This window comes from Saimiri boliviensis, chromosome 12 (assembly GCF_048565385.1).
Source record: "Saimiri boliviensis isolate mSaiBol1 chromosome 12, mSaiBol1.pri, whole genome shotgun sequence".
NCBI classification, from domain to species: Eukaryota; Metazoa; Chordata; class Mammalia; order Primates; family Cebidae; genus Saimiri; species Saimiri boliviensis.
Window position 1 is genome coordinate 35,484,749 of NC_133460.1, and position 15,664 is coordinate 35,500,412.

At 49.9% G+C, this 15,664-nt stretch overlaps 1 protein-coding gene across 16 annotated transcripts in view; it reads right to left on the reverse strand.

Annotated features, from left to right (window-relative positions):
• The window catches only part of CIITA (class II major histocompatibility complex transactivator), a 61,608-nt gene that overhangs the window by 40,773 nt on the left and 5,171 nt on the right, over nt 1-15,664 (reverse strand). For 3 of the 16 annotated variants that reach the window (XM_039477969.2, XM_039477968.2, XM_074382232.1), the window contains exon 1: nt 8,947-10,378. The exons of 7 other annotated variants lie outside the window; for them this stretch is intronic. In XM_039477969.2, the coding sequence (XP_039333903.2) occupies nt 8,947-8,998 (52 nt within the window). In that variant the 5' untranslated portion in view covers nt 8,999-10,378. Of the gene's footprint in view, nt 1-7,266; nt 8,920-8,946; nt 10,379-15,664 lie in introns of those variants that run through there. 6 more of the 16 variants (XM_010339378.2, XM_010339377.2, XM_074382234.1 and 3 more) reach the window with 5 other exon arrangements.

Sequence of the window (15,664 nt, forward strand, 5' to 3'; positions counted from 1 at the left end):
GATGCAGAGTGGCTCCCTACTGACAGCTGCCTGCTTCTCCTTGTCATCCGGATTCCAGGGCCCTTGAATGGATTTCTATGGCAGCTCCCTGCCCTTTGGGTTTGAACCATCCAGCCTATGGCAGGACAAAGTAATTTCAGAGCAGGAAAGTTGGAAATGAAAGCAAAATTGGCTCCAGTTCCTGGCCAAAGAGCTTCTTAGCAGTTGGAAGCTGTTTAAAGAATGAAGGACTGGCTCAGCCCTGGAAACGGCTGTGTTTACATTAGCCCGGTGGGATGGAATTGTCTCAGAGAGTCATGTGACCTGAGATCTGGGGACTGCTCTGCTTCTGAGAGGCTGTGTGACCCTGGGCGGGCCCGTTGCCCTCTCTGGTACCCAGGGCCCTCATCTGTTAAATAAGAGGATCACATAAGAGCAGTGATTTTCAGGTGAAATTTCACATGGATCCTGAATTCCTGAGCAGATGAAGATAGAGCACTATGATTAAATAGGATTGCCAGAGGCGTCACTACTTCCTGTTGCCTTCTGCCTGGACACATGCACATCACTATGGCCTTTTCGGTTCTTGCGTTTGACACCGTGGCTTAGAGGTCCTTTTCAGGTCCCTTTTAGCTCTGGAAAAATGATGGTTTGGAAGGGATGGGTGATTGGGGCAAGGAGAAGTAGGGCTCAATTCTGTCCTGGAAATCTCTTTTGCCTAAGCTACACAGCACACAGTTTAAAAACACAGTTCAGGCTGGGTGTGACGGCTCATGCCTGTAATCCTAGGACTTTGGGAGGCCAAGGTGGGTGGATCAGATTACTTGAGCCAAGGAGTTCGAGAGCAACAGGGACATTACAGCAAAACTCCATCTCTACAAAAAATACAAAAATTAGCTGGGCGTGGTGGCATGCGTCTGTAGTCCCAGCTACTCAGGAGGCTGAGTTGGGGGAATCCCTTGAGACTGGGGAGGTCAAGCCTGCTGTGAGCTGTGATTGTGCCACTTCACTCCAGCCTGCGCAAAAGAGTGAGACCCTACATGAAAATAATTTTAAACAATAAACACACAACTCCACCAAGTGAAAGAGACTAATCTGAAGAGGCTACACATGGTGTAACTCCAGCTATTTGTCTGAAAAAGGCAAAATGGGCCAGGCGGGGTGGCTCGTGCCTGTAATTCCAGCACTTTGGGAGGCTGAGGCAGGCGGATGACCTGAGGTTGGGATTTTGAGACCAGCCTGACAAACATGGAGAAATATCGTGTCTACTAAAAATACAAAATTATCTAGACATGGTGGTGCATGCCTGTAATCGCAGCTACTTGGTAGGTGAGGCAGGAGAATCACTTGAACCCAGGAGGTGGAGGCTGCGGTAAGCCAAGATGGTGCCATTGCACTCCAGCCTGGGCAACAAGAGCAAAACTCCTTCCCCACCACCCACCAAAAAAGAAAAAGGCAAAATGATGGAGATAAAAAGGTCAGGGTTTGCCCAGGGTTATGGTGGGAGAGAGAGAGAGGGATGAATAGACAGAGCATGGGATTTTTAGGGATTTTTAGGGCAGTGAAACGCATCTATGTGATACTATAATGTCATATACATGACATCATACATCTGTCCAAACCCATAGAATCTACAACACCAAGAGTGAACCCTCATGTAAACAAACCATGGACCTTGGGTGAGAATGATACATCAATGTAGGTTCACTGGTTATAACAAATGTATTCGTCTGGTGCAGAATGCCTACCATGGGGGAGGCTATGCCTGTGGGGTGGGGGCAGGGGGTGGATGAGAGGTGTGAAGGTCTAGCTTCCTTGGTCTCCCAGCCTGAGTGCTCCCTATAAGATTGGCTGAGACTCTGTTGTGACTGCATCACACCCCAACTCCTGCTGCTTCTCAACCCTGCTTTCTTCCCTTTTCCCTCTGATGTTCGCTCCTGTGAACGTCCCCAATATATTTCCTATATGCAAAACTCCATCTCCTACCTGGCTTCCCAGGGAATCTGACCTGGGACAACTTACTTCTGTTTTTCCTCCAAGTGGGGCCTGGAAATGCCGTCTATCTTCTCTGGGTCCTGATTGAGGATATCAACCTCACAGCAACATGGAAAATCTTTTTTTCTTTTTGAGATGGAGTCTCACTCTGTCACCTAAGCTGGAGTGCAATGGCGTGGTCTCAGCTTGCTGCACCTCCGCCTCCTGGATGCAAGCGATTCTCCCACCTCAGCCTCCTGAGTAGCTGGGACTACAGGTGCTAACCACCATAGCTGGCTAATTTTTGTATTTTTAATAGAGACCGGGTTTCACTATGTTGATTAAGCTGGTCTCAAACTCCTTACCTTGTGATCTGCCTTCCTCAGCCTCCCAAAGTGCAGGCGTGAGCCACTGCACTCGGCTGGAAAATCTTAAAACTCAAATGGCACATCATCTCCAGCTTGTGCATTTGCCAGTAAATGGTAAAGTTATGGCGGGTGAGGGGCCTGGTGGTCCCAGGATGAGAAGGAAAAGGAGCTGTACGAGCTGCAGCCAGGAGACCTTCAGTCCCTGTCCAGAATGCAGGGTTGGGATAAGAGTCCCTGCCCCCACTTGCCTGGTCTGTCCCAGCTTCAGGTGGCCTTCCCTCTGCATGCCACAACACTCCTAGCTATAGTCAATGACCTGGAAATGAGTCCAACAAGTTTTTCCTGGAAGGGAACCTGACCCTGGTGCTGGGGTAGCGGGTGGTGTGATGAGGATCTTGTGACTGCAGTTAGCAAAGGCAGGCCCCACACTCCAGTCCTGATTCATCTGGCTCTACTTAACATGCCCCCCCACCCCCACCCCGCATCTGCTGGGTGCTGGAGACCCCAAAATGAACAATGAGCCAGTCCTGCTTGCTGGGATCTCACAATGGAGTCCAGCCGTTGGCAGGCTTTGCTGTGAATGAGAATTACCTGGCAAGGGTGCTAAACACACAGCGTCCTGGACCTCACCCCCAGTGGCTCTATTGAGGGAGTCTGTGGCTGGGCCCAGGAATCTGTATTTTCTGTTTTTACTTTGAGATGGAGTTTTGCTCTTGTTGCCCAGGTTGGAGTACAATGGCATGATCTCGGCTCACTGCATTCTCTTCTTCTAGGGTTCAAGCGATTCTCCTGCCACAGCCTCCCAAGTAGCTGATATTATAGGTATGCACCACCACACCCAGCTAATTTTGTATTTTTAGTAGAGACGGGGTTTCACCATGTCACCCAGGCTGGTCTTGAACTCCTGAACTCAGGTGATCTGCCTGCCTTGGCCTCCCAAAGTGCTGGGATTACAGCCATGAGCCACCATGCCTGGCTTGGAATCTGTATTTTCAAAAATTTATTTTTATTTATTGATGCATTTTTTTTTTTTTTAAGAGAGAAGATCTTGCTCTGTTGCCCAGGCTGGAGTGCAGTGATATGATCATAGCTCACTGTGACCTCAAACTCCCAGGCTACAGGGATCCTGCCACCTCAGCCTCCCAAGTGGGACTACAGGCATGCACCACCATGCACGGCTACATTTTTTTCTTTTCTAATTTTGTAGAGATGGGGGTCTCACTATGTTGCTCAGGCTGGTCTCAAACTCCTGGTCTCAAGACATCATCCTGCCTTGATCTCCTAAGGTGCTGGAATTACAGGCATGAGCCACTGCACTGGGCCTCTTTCTTCATTCTTATATCCTTCCTGAAGTCTCTCAGCTGCCCTCTGCTGCCATGCCCTTGATCTGGTAGTCACCAGACCCTCATCCTAGATTTTACAGTAGCTTCCAGGTCTTTCCTCTAATTCCGTTTCCCAAACTGCAAGCATTCATATTCCATCATTACATTTCTTTGGGTCATATTGACATACCCCCTGTTCTACAATTTGCCTTAGTATTTTCCTTAAATTAACTTTTTAAAGAAACTTAAATAGGCCCATTTTAAAAGAAAGCTTTCTAGAGTCGAAAACAGGGAGTCAGACTGATATTTGTCCACCCATGTACCTAGCAGTATTATTCACAATAGTCAAGAGGTAGAGACAGCTCAAGTGTCTATCAACAGACGAATGGAGGAACAGAATACGGGCTAACAACGTATTAGAATACTATTCTGCCATAAAAAGGAATTACACACGCCACGACATGGATGAACCTTTGAAAACATTATGCTAAGCGAAAGAAGCCAGGTACAAAAAGACAAAAATTGTATGATTCTATTTATAGGAGGTATCTAGAGTAGCCCAAAACTTAGAGACAGGAAGTAGGAGTTACCATGCTGGGTGAAAGGGGCAGTGGGGATTTATTGCTTAATGGGTAGAGTTTCGGTTTGGGATGGTGAAAAAGTTCTGGAAATAAATAATAGCGGGGATTGCACAACAGTTTGAAATATTTAATGCCACTGAATTGTACGTTTGGAAGTGGCTAAAATGGTAAATTTTATCATGATTTTACAAAAATAAAACGTTTTTCCATTTATAAATGGAAAAGCAAAACCAAACCAGTAGTATCATGTACCGTTGAAAAAGAAACAATGTTAGTAAAATAATGTCCGCTTCTCTACCCCCTTGTTAAAAAGAAATCTTCCATTGGGGTGTTGTGGAAGATCAGAGCAAATTAGAGACTTTGTCCCTGTTGTAAGAAGGATTGAAGGAGTCTCTAAAGTATCTGTGTCCTTCCTATGAGAACTGGGGGCAACTAATGCCTCTTTCCAAACTGTCTTTTAAGTCTGTGTGTCCTGGTCTTTGGAAACTTCCCATCTGCCTCTGCTTTCTGCTCTGATTTTTTTTTTTTTCCTTTTTTTTCTGAGACATAGTCTTGCTCTGTCACCCATGCTGGAGTGCAGTGGTGCAATCTTAGCTCACTGTAATCTCCGCCTCTCAATTTCAAGCCATTCTCATGCCTGGCTATTTTTAATTTTATTTTTATTTTTGTATTTTAGCAGAGATGGAGTTTCTCCATGTTGCCCAGGCTGGTCTTGAGCTCCTAGCCTCAAGTGATCCACCTACCTCAGCCTCCCAAAGTGCTGGGATTACAGGTATGAGCTACTGCACCCAGCCCCTCTCTGATCTTTCTCAACAATCCCTTTAGTATCTGTAATAATTATTCCCAGTGCATGAATATTCTTTGGTGGTTTTCCCAAGTGCTATTTCTGTGCACATCAGACATCATCAAGCAAGCTCTCATGCTTATCTATTTTATAGATGACCCTCAGAGAGGGGAAGTCATTTGTCAGGGTGACTCAAGGCAAATCTGAGGATAAGTCCAGAAGCTTCCCACCTCCCTCCAGCCACTTCCCTGAGTGCCTCACACTGACGCAGAGTGTCCTTGGGTTAATTTTCTTACTCTCCTATTCTCAAGGTATCTGAGGCTGGGGTTTCAAGACATGAAACCAAGCCCCCAGGCATCAGACAGACTGGCTATCAATAGGTTTCTCTCTGACCTGGGAGGTTTGTGGAGGTTCACATCTGCTTGCTGCACTGGACTGGGTTCTCAGTAGACTAGGGTTTAAATCTTGCCTCTGCAAACTGCTTGCTATGTGACCTTAAGCCAAACAAAACAAAACATTTCCTGGGATTCCATTTCCACTGGAGGTTTTGTAACAGGGAAAGAGTAAACAGATGACACCACAGCGGACAGGCGAGGTGGCTCACGCCTGTAATTCCAGCACTTTGGAAGGCCGAGGTGGGCGGATCACAAGGTCAGGAGTTTGAGACCATCCTGGCCAACATGGTGAAACCCTGTCTCTACTAAAAATACAAAATTTATCTGGGCGGGGTGGCAGGTGCCTGTAGTCCCGCTACTTGGGAGGCTGAGGCAGGAGAATCGCTTGAACCCAGGAGGTGGAGGTTGTAGTGAGCCCGGATCATGCCACTGCACTCCAGCTTGCACAACAAAGTGAAACTCCGCCTTAAAAAAAAAAAAAAAAAGAGAGAGAGAGAGAGAGACAGATTAGATAAAATCGGTCCCTCCCGGTGTCTCAGTGCCTTGATGGACTTTTGCACCACAAACGAACATTGGTGTCACCTGGGATAGATGGTTTAACCTACAGAGTGTCAACCTCACTCCAGGCCTAGCCAAGGGCACCTGGGGGTGAGCCCGGGAACCTGCATCCTAAACAGCTTGATCATCCCAGGTGAGGCTCACGTGTGGGGAGCCTGGGATACCCTATCAATCATCTCCAAAGACGTTCTGAGATTCTTGGAGACCAGGTCCTCATTTAAGGCAGCCGAGGGTTTGCAAGGTGATGATTTGTCGGAGTTAAGTTCCTTTGGCTCCTCTTCCTCCAAGAGGGAGAGGCACCAATTTCCTTAATCACTCAGGAGTATTTATTTATCTTTGCTTTGGAGTGGGGAGCAGAGACTGAAGACTTTCTGGCAAAGTTAAAAACTCCTAGCTGCGATTGGGGAGGGAGCCATGGCTTGGACTTCTAGGTGTTTGCCACTTCTCCTGTGCCATCCAGGGTGGAAAGAGGGGCTGTGGGACTCAGGAGGACCGCAGGTTTTAAGAGTTCCAGACAAAGCTAAACATGGTGGCTCGGATTTCGGCTTTCCTGGAACCCAGGGAGACTGAACCTCTCATTCCCACCCCCGCAATCGCCTACTGGCCTTCCGGGGCCCTTTAGCGTCTCTCCTTAGAGGGTGTGACTCAGCACCCCAAAATGAGATAGAGAAGTGAGATAAAAAGATCCGTTCATTCCGGGGATATCCCTCTCACCCCCCCCCCACCACACACACCTTCGCCAAGATGGTCAAAGAGAGTTGAGGACTTCTCCCATCCTCTGACTATGAAAGTTTAGCTCCCTACTGCCTCCCTGCGCAGAAGCCCCCACCTGGAGAGCCAGATACCCAGATTCCAGAGTTACAGCAGGAATATGACCTGACCCAACAGGGAATCTGAGGCTCAGAGAAGGGCGACCCTGGTCCAAGTTCCCGCGTATTGTAAGGGCGCGTGTTCCCCTCCGTGCGCAGGTGCGCACCTCTGCCGGACCCAGGACGCTCGGAGTCCGCCAAGGGTGGCCGGGGGTGTGTGTCTGCTCTGCGGTCCCCATCTGCGCCCCAGCCTCTCCGGATTTCCCACCACCCGCCCGGCCGCGGCCCGGGGAACTCAGCACAGCAAGCCAAGCCGCGGGTTACCGGCTCCCGGTTCCCGCGCGGAGCAGTTCCAGGGATGCTGGAAACCAGGTGTTTCCCGAGCCTACTTTTCTGCGTATTCCAACCCCACCTCCTCCCAGCCTTGTTGAGTGACCTTGAGCAAGTAGCTGAGAGCCCAGCGTTAGGGGCTGCCGAGGAGACTTTGTTCGCCTACCTCCGTTCCCCGGGATCCAGGGCGCGCTGCCCGTGGCCTCGCCCTCCCGCCAGCTGCTGCGGCGCCGCGGCGTGTGTGGGGCTGCTCGTCCCCTGGTCATCCTGTCTTCTCGCCTCCCCGCACTTCTTTTTCCCTTTCACTTTCTGTTTGCAGCACTAGGCTCGGGCCAGGCTGGGGAGCAATTAGGCACCTACTGTGGCCACCATGTGCTTTATCAGAAGTGGCACCTCAACTTCCTGGGCCCTCCAAGAGGGCACCGCCTCCAACAGGCTCCTCACAGCGGCCAGCCCCACTTCGGGGAGAGCCCCAGGCCGGGAACCAGGAGCCCGGAGCCAGGAGCTAGGGTGCCGCGTGGGCAAGTGATCTGCAAATCTCAACCTGCAGGGAACTCCTCCCCTCGCGCTGGGTGGCTCTCTGTTTCTCTCCAACTCAGCCCTACCGTGAAAGTGGCAAACCACCTCCCAGGGCACAGAACTCTTGAGATGAGCTAGCGGAGCCATTCGCTCCTCTTACGCTGGCCCTAGGGAGGAAAAGAAAAATCCCTCAGGGACCTTCCACGGATGGAAAACCTCTGTTCCAATGACCACACCCCCGGCGGCAAGAGCCCTGCCTTCCTTTTTAAAGGATTGCTGCTGGGTCCTCCAGGGATGAGATCTTGAGGCGCTCTCTTTCCCTTTTCAAGCCTGAATTTCCTCATTTGGAATTGAGGGAGGAGGGCAAAGCCACCTCTGACTTCTCCCCCTCAAACACTCCCCCCAGCAACTTACGGCGGCACCCAACGACACCGGTAGACTTGTCATCAGTCTCTGGGTTCAGAGCAAACCAGACATTTCAGGAGAGTGTGAGAAAAAGGGCACCACCCCTTTAACGATCTGACAACAGCAATGCCAATAATACTGAGCTCCTATGATGATATTCAGTTCCTACAAAATACTGGGCATGGAGCTAGGTCCCTCCTCGTTACCCTGTCATACAGACTTTCCCACGGGTTCATTCTGCAGTCCAGGAAACGTGAGACTCGGAGAAAGTAAGCAACTTCTGTGGGGGCACACCCTTCCCAGCCAACAGTGCAGCTGCCAGGCTGCCTTCAGAGCCGGTGCCAGGCGTCTGCGCTGCGCTGTGCTCTTCCCACTGTCTGTCCCCCTGTCCCCTGTCCCTATTCAAACAACACCATTGGAAACTTGGGGGAGGGCAACACCCACCAGCTCAGGCCAGCTGCCGAGAACTCAACAGCTACACCTCCAGGCTGACTCTAGTTTTTCCTTCCCTGCTTCTCTGGGGATGGGGGTAGGGTAGGGCCTAGCAGAGGTTGCATCCTGCAGAGGCACCCCTCAGTATTGACCCGAAGACAGACAGGGAGGCGAGTGGACCTTGCTATTGGCGAAGCCAGGCCAGCATGCTGAGAGTTAATGATATACTAACTGAAAGTTGGACTTCGATGCTCCTTCACTGCTGACACAGGGTTGACACTCCAGGCGCCTGGCTGACCTGAAGGTTCCCTCCGGTGGAAGGAAATAGAGAACTCCTTCACATCTTCCAACGGCCCGCCTCAGCAGAACACAGAATCCTCTTCCCACCCTCACCCTCGCCCCCAATTCAGAGTGGTTTCTCTGTTTATCTGGAACGATAGGACCAGATGAGACCACACTCTAAATTCAGATGCTTTCCCAGCCCTTTTACCTTGGGGCTCTGACAGGTAGGACCCAGCAGGGCGTGGAGCGGGGCAACGCATGGTGTAGAAATCCCAGGCAGGCAGTAGCTCCTGGAGTTTGGCAGCCCCTCCTCGTGCCCTCAGCTGCCCCAAGGATGTCTTCAGATGCCCAGCTCAGAAGCACACAACCTCATCACTAGCCTGCCTTCTTACACCAGTCACCAGTCGGGAGCCCACCGAGCTAAGGCAACATGCAAAGAAACAAGAGAGGGACTGACAGAAAACTCTCCCTGCAAGCTGGTTCCAAGTGGTTTGTTTCTGAACACCCTCTAATTTTCCCACACTCCCTTAAGCCCTCCCCACACCTCTGATATTAATTTCAGTTCCTTATTGTGGATCGAATTTGGTCAGCGCAGAAAGTCTGTTGGGGGAAACGTCAACACTCTGACATTCACAAATGATGACCACAACAGAACCACACCGGTGCCAGCTGCCAATATCTGCCATCCTCTGCAGGATGGGGCCAGTATCACAGCCCCCCTAAATGCTTCAAGACAAGCTGAGAGCTTCTGTCAGGGACTTCTTGGATGCCCCTCCCCTCTGCATGGTGCAGGTGCCCACCATGCCGACCCCCACACCAAATTGCCCTGAATTTCCCTGGAGATCATAAATGACCCACCCATCATTCTCATCCCAAGTCAGTGGACTAAAACATAAATCACACTTACGAGAGTGGAAAACCACCCTTATAGCCAGATGGTTTGAGGTGACCCACCGATGTGATGCTAAATAATACTGACTCCCACAGGGATAAAGGTAGTGTCTTTTCAAGTCTCTGCCCATCCGCCTGATGGCATCAAGGAGAAAGTCTCAGCTTGTTGCTCACATGCCTTTAACACCTCTTCTAATGCATAATCACCCCATTGTGTAGAGAGTAGCTCTGTAACCTCAGAGCCTTCCATAGTCCACAGTTCTGGCTAGCGTCTAATAACGTCACTCTGCTTTCTTGTTTCATAGTTACCTCCTGTTTTTGCCATTCTTTCCCCTTTATAATGGGATGTAAAGTTTTATTTGAAAATAAAGTAGATGGCTGGGTCTGGTGGCTTATGTCTGTAATTTCAACACTTTGGGAGGCTAAAGCGGGAGGATTGCTTGAAGCCAGGACTGGGAGACCAGCCTGGGCAGCATAGTGAGATCCTAGCTCTACAAATAAAGTTTTTTTTCTTTTGAGATGGAGTTTCGCTCTTGTTGCCAGGCTGGAGTGCAATGGCATGATCTTGGCTCACTGTAACCTCTGCTTCCTGGGTTCAGGTGATTCTCCTGCCTCTGCCCCCGAGTAGTTGGGATTACAGACACCTGCCACTATGCCAAGGTAATTTTTCTACAAATATGTATTTTTTGAATAGCCAGGTATGATGGTGCATACCTGTCATCCCAGCTACTCTGGAGGCTGAGGTGGGAGGATCACATGTGCCCAGAGTTCAAAGTTGCAGTGAGCTAGGATCACGCCACACACTTCAGCCTGGGCAAGAGTGTGAGATCCTGTCTCTCTTAGATAAAAAGAAAGAAAGAAAGAAAGAAAGAGAGAGAGAGAGGGAGGGAGGGAGGAAGAAAGGGAGAGCAAAAAAGGTGAGTGGGTTCAAGAAGAACCCTGTCATAAATAATAGTAAGATGTTATGCAGAAAAGATAAAACTGAGGAAGGTGGTACAGAAATGCAGGTTTGGAAACCATGACTCCTGTGGCCTCATGCATTTTTGCTGCCAGAGCGCTGGATGGGAACTTACTAGCAGGTGTGTGACCTTGGCGTCTTTACTTCCTCTCTGTGGTCCTCAGTTTCCCCAAATGTGAAATGAGAGTAATGCCCTTCTTTGTAAGGTGATTACTTTGAAACCTTCACTGTTTTCAGAAGTCCTGGCATGGAAAGGGGGATGGAAGTTGACAGACAAATAAGAAATGCTAAGAGTCATTTTGAAATAGTCTTGCTTGGTTGGGCTAACAGAACAGACATGGTGAATGTCAGAAATTCTAAGAAGGGCCCAGCGCAGTGGCTCATGCCTGTAATCCCAGCACTTTAGGAGGCTTTGAGGTCAGGAGTTCAAGACCAGCCTGGCCGACATGGCAAAACACTGCCTCTACTAAAAATACAAAAATTAGCTGGCCGTGATGGCACATACCTGTCATCTCAGCTACTCAGGAGGCTGAGGCCAGAGAATCGCATGAACCCGGGAGGCGGAGGTTGCCATGAGCTTAGATTGGGCCAGTGCACTCAAGCCTGGGCAATAAAGAGAGACTCCATCTCAAAAAAAAAAAAAAAAGAAAAAAATTCTAAGAAAAAATATTCTCATTCTCCCAAGACCTAGTGCCACGGGAGAGTCACCTCTGACTGCTCAGCTGTCTTAAGGCCCCATATGGGGGTTCCTTTCTGTTCTCAGAGACAGCTGGCTCTGACGTCCCCCCATCCCACCTTCAGCCCAATGGCTAAGTAGCTTTGGAACTTGGAATGGGCCAGCCAGGCCTACCGTCTTTCACCTGGATGACAGCAGCTGCCTGGTACCTCTTTCCTGTGCCAGAGATTCATTTCTTCCCACCTTCCTCATCTACATCTTCCCTGACTCCTCCAGACCCGGGTCTTGTCACAAGACCTGCACCTGATCATGCCTGTGTCAGTGCAGAAGGTCTCTGAGCAGAGCAGCTGACACACATCTACCTGCGTGTTTGGCTGATGCCAGAGTCTGCCCTTTGGTACCCGGAAGCACCAGGGTAGAGAAGCTAGAGATGAGTGGCAGGGGTACCCAGCCAGGAGCTGAGGTGCACCTGAATTTCAGCAGAGGCCGGTGAGGGTGTGGGGATGGAGAGGGAGGGGCAGAATGGCTCAGAGGCAGAATGACAACCTTGGCACTGAGCGAATGGGGGCAAAGAGCAGGAGGAGGAGTGAAGCCCACCTCAGGCTTCCTTTCTGTTAAAATATCTGCATCCTTGCTGCCTCTTAAAGACTCCTGCAGGCCAGGCATTGTCGCTCATGCCTCTAATCTCAGCACTTTAGGAGACTGAGGTGGACGGATCACTTGAGGTCAGGAATTCGAAACCAGCGCTGCCAACATGGTGAAACCCAGTCTCTGAGTAAAAACAGAAAAATTATTCAAGCATGGTGGTGCAAGCCTGCAGTCCCAGCCACTCAGGAGGCTGAGGCAGGAGAATTGCTTGAACCCGGGGGGTAGAGGTTGCAGTGAGCTGAGATCACACCACTGCACTCCAGCCTCTGTGACAGAATGAGACTCTGTCTCAAAAAAAAAAAAAAGACTCTTGCAGAGTTGGTGAGGATTCCCCAAGCCCAGGTCTGCTTGGGACAAACTCAGTTCACCCATGAGAATGACGGGTGGGTCATTTATGATCTCCAGGGGACCCCTGTCAAAGGGGACCCCTGCTGCCAAAGCCAGTCTTGCCCTGGGGATCTGAATTTATTTGTCTCAACTCAGGATCTAGCATGCCAGCAACCACTGGCACCCAGCAGAACCATCGTTAAGGGTGCTGTATGCCATGCTGGGGTCCCCTGCCAAGTCCCAGGGAGAGATGGGGAGATGGGAAGAAAAAATAGTGTTCCAGAAAAATTGCTGGTCCTTGCTGCAGTCTGCCAAAATGGATTCCGCGCAATCCTACCTTTGCGCCTTGGTTCCCTGCAAGCCACAGGAGCATGCTGGGAGCTCGCTCCTTCCCCACGCTGCTCTCCTGCTTTCTTCCTTTTGGTCCAGCCATCCTGCAAGGCTCGAGTTCCCACCTTCATCATGCTTCTAGCTAACTCTAATTTTTTGCTTTGCTCATTTTTTTTTTTTTTTTTTTTTTTGAGACGGAGTTTCGCTCTTGTTACCCAGGCTGGAGTGCAATGGTGCGATCTCGGCTCACTGCAACCTCCACCTCCTGGGTTCAGGCAATTCTCCTGCCTCAGCCTCCTCAGTAGCTGGGATTACAGGCACATGTCACCATGCCCAGCTAATTTTTTGTATTTTTAATAGAGACGGGGTTTCACCATGTTGACCAGGATGGTCTCGATCTCTTGACCTCGTGATCCGCCTGCCTCGGCCTCCCAAAGTGCTGGGATTATAGGAGTTGCTTTGCTCATTTTTACAAGACTTGCTGCAACATCGTTTGGCAATAGATCTTCACCTTTCAAGTTCATAAGCGTCATCCCTGCTACCTCTGATTAGATCGCAAATCTGTTCATGCCTAGGACTGGGACCGGGTCTTTAATTTTTTACACTCGCCACAGTGCCTATACAGAAGTGAGCATTTAAAAGACACACCATCAGGCTGGGTGCAGTGGCACACACCGATATCCTAGCACTTTGGGAGGCTGAGGCAGGCATGTCACTTGGGCCTAGAAGTTTGAGTCCAGCCATAGGCAGCAGAATCAGACCTCAGGAAAACAATTAGCCAGGCACAGTTGTGCATGTCTGTGGCCCCAGCTGCTTGGGAGGCTGAGATAGGAGGATAGTTTGAGCCCAGGAGGTTGAGGCTGTAGTGAGCTGTGATCGCACCACAGTACACCAGCCTTGGCGACAGATCAAGACTCTGCCTCAAAAAATAAAATAAAATAATAAAATAAAAGACACACTATCCCAGACCATTTGAAAGAATTAATGGAATTTTAGATCTGAATGATCAAGGCAGCCTCCAGTTCCAAACGAATGAAGATTCCTGCCCCACTAGGTGGAAGGTGCTTCTTGATCTCGTGCTTTTTGGTGAAAGAGCACTGGATGGGAAGTCCACCATAATCTCTAGCAGGTACTAAAATGATTCAGGAGAAGGAAAGAAAGGAGGCGAGGCCGGGCGCGGTGGCTCAAGCCTGTAATCCCAGCACTTTGGGAGGCCGAGGCGGGTGGATCACGAGGTCAAGAGATCGAGACCATCCTGGTCAACATGGTGAAGCCCCGTCTCTACTAAAAATTAAAAAAAAAAAAAATTAGCTGGGCATGGTGGCTCGTGCCTATAATCCCAGCTACTGAGGAGGCTGAGGCAGGAGAATTGCCTGAACCCAGGAGGCGGAGGTTGCGGTGAGCCGAGATCGCGCCATTGCACTCCAGCCTGGGTAACAAGAGCGAAACTCCGTCTCAAAAAAAAAAAAAAAAAAGAAAGGAGGCGAGACAGGAGGGAAAAGAGATTGGTGAATAGGGAGATAGGTGAGCAGAATACAACAGCTATGTATTTAAATTAGGGAGGAACAGAGGAGGGCATATGAGAAGCTGGGCCTACTGCTGGGTTGTTGTATAGAGGGCTCAGTTGGTAGGAAGGCAGGGAAACACTTGGATATGAAAATATATGGGAAATATATGGGCGATTAAGTAGGTAGAGAAATTGATCAGCTGAAAAGTAGACATGAGTAAATATGTACATAAATATGTAGATCGTAGATACAAATCGATACATTGAGAAGTAGATTACCACCATAAGACAGGGTGAGTGGCTGGGTGTGGTGGCTCACACCTATAATCCCAGCACTTTGGGAAGCTGAGATGGGTGGATTGCTTGAGGTCAGGAGCCCAAGACCAGCCTGGCCAACATGGCGAAATCCTGTCTCTACTAAAAATACAAAAATTCGCTGGGCATGGTGGCAGGCGCCTGTCATCCCAGCTACTCAGGAGGTTGAGGCAGGAGAATTGCTTGAATCTGGGAGGCGGAGATTGAATCTGAGATCACGCCACTGCACTGCAGCCTGGGTGAAAAAGCAAGACTCTGTCTCAAACTTAATTTTAAAAAGGCAGGGTGAGAATAATGATAATAATAATAAAAAGAAGTAGAAATGAGAAGGTACGTTGATAGATCAGGAAAGTTTGAGGGCAGGCAGGTAGGTGGATAGACCAGCAGACGGTAAGGAATGCAGGTGAACCACTCAAGGTCGTAGCCACAGAGAACAGAAACTGCCGCGGTTTGGGGAAGTGCCAGGCTTGAGGGCAAGCTGTGTCTGGAACAGGAGGGCCTGGGAAAACCCGTGGGGAAATGCCAGCTTCCGGGTGCAGGTGCATCTCCTACTGTGGTTCCTGGGGTAGAAGGCCAGTGAGTCTGATTGACTGGGAAGCAGTCCAAGGTGAAAGGCGTGGCTCTTCCTCGGCGACACATCTCCCTCACTGAGGCAAGTGAGACTCCCTGAATCAGAGCAGGGGCTGGTTCTCAGGAAAGGAAGCCCCGAAGGAGGGAGAGCATGGGCTGTCTTCTCTCTGGTGGATCACAGCTCTGGTTTCTCATGTGCTAAGGGCCAGATGGGGAAGGAAGCTGGAGAAAGGGAGTTTAGCTATCTGTGGGGTGTTCCTCCCTTTCCCATAAATCAGGCAACTTCCCAGAGGAAGGCTTTGTTCTGTGATTCCTGGAACTGAGACCTCATGGATGAAAATACCGCACAATGAAAACAGGACAACCAAAACAATCAACAAAGTAGAGTCAAAGGAATCAATAAAATATAAGACCCTGGCCGGGGTGCCCTACAGACACTGAGAACGTTTGCAAAATGGGCCCCTTTGTGCCTCAAATTCCATGGTCAAATCCAAGGCCAACTGGGGCTGCCCTCACTTAAAGACATCCTTCCACCATTCACGCTGGGCTCGTGGCTGCCTCAGACGCCGGCCTCGGGGCTGAGTCAGAACCAGCTTCCTCTTGCAGAGAATGTATGGCCTTATACCGGATGATGTCCCTGAGCCCTTAAATCAGCGACCTCCATTTTATAGATGGGGAAACCAAGGCGGGGGTGCCCGGGAAGT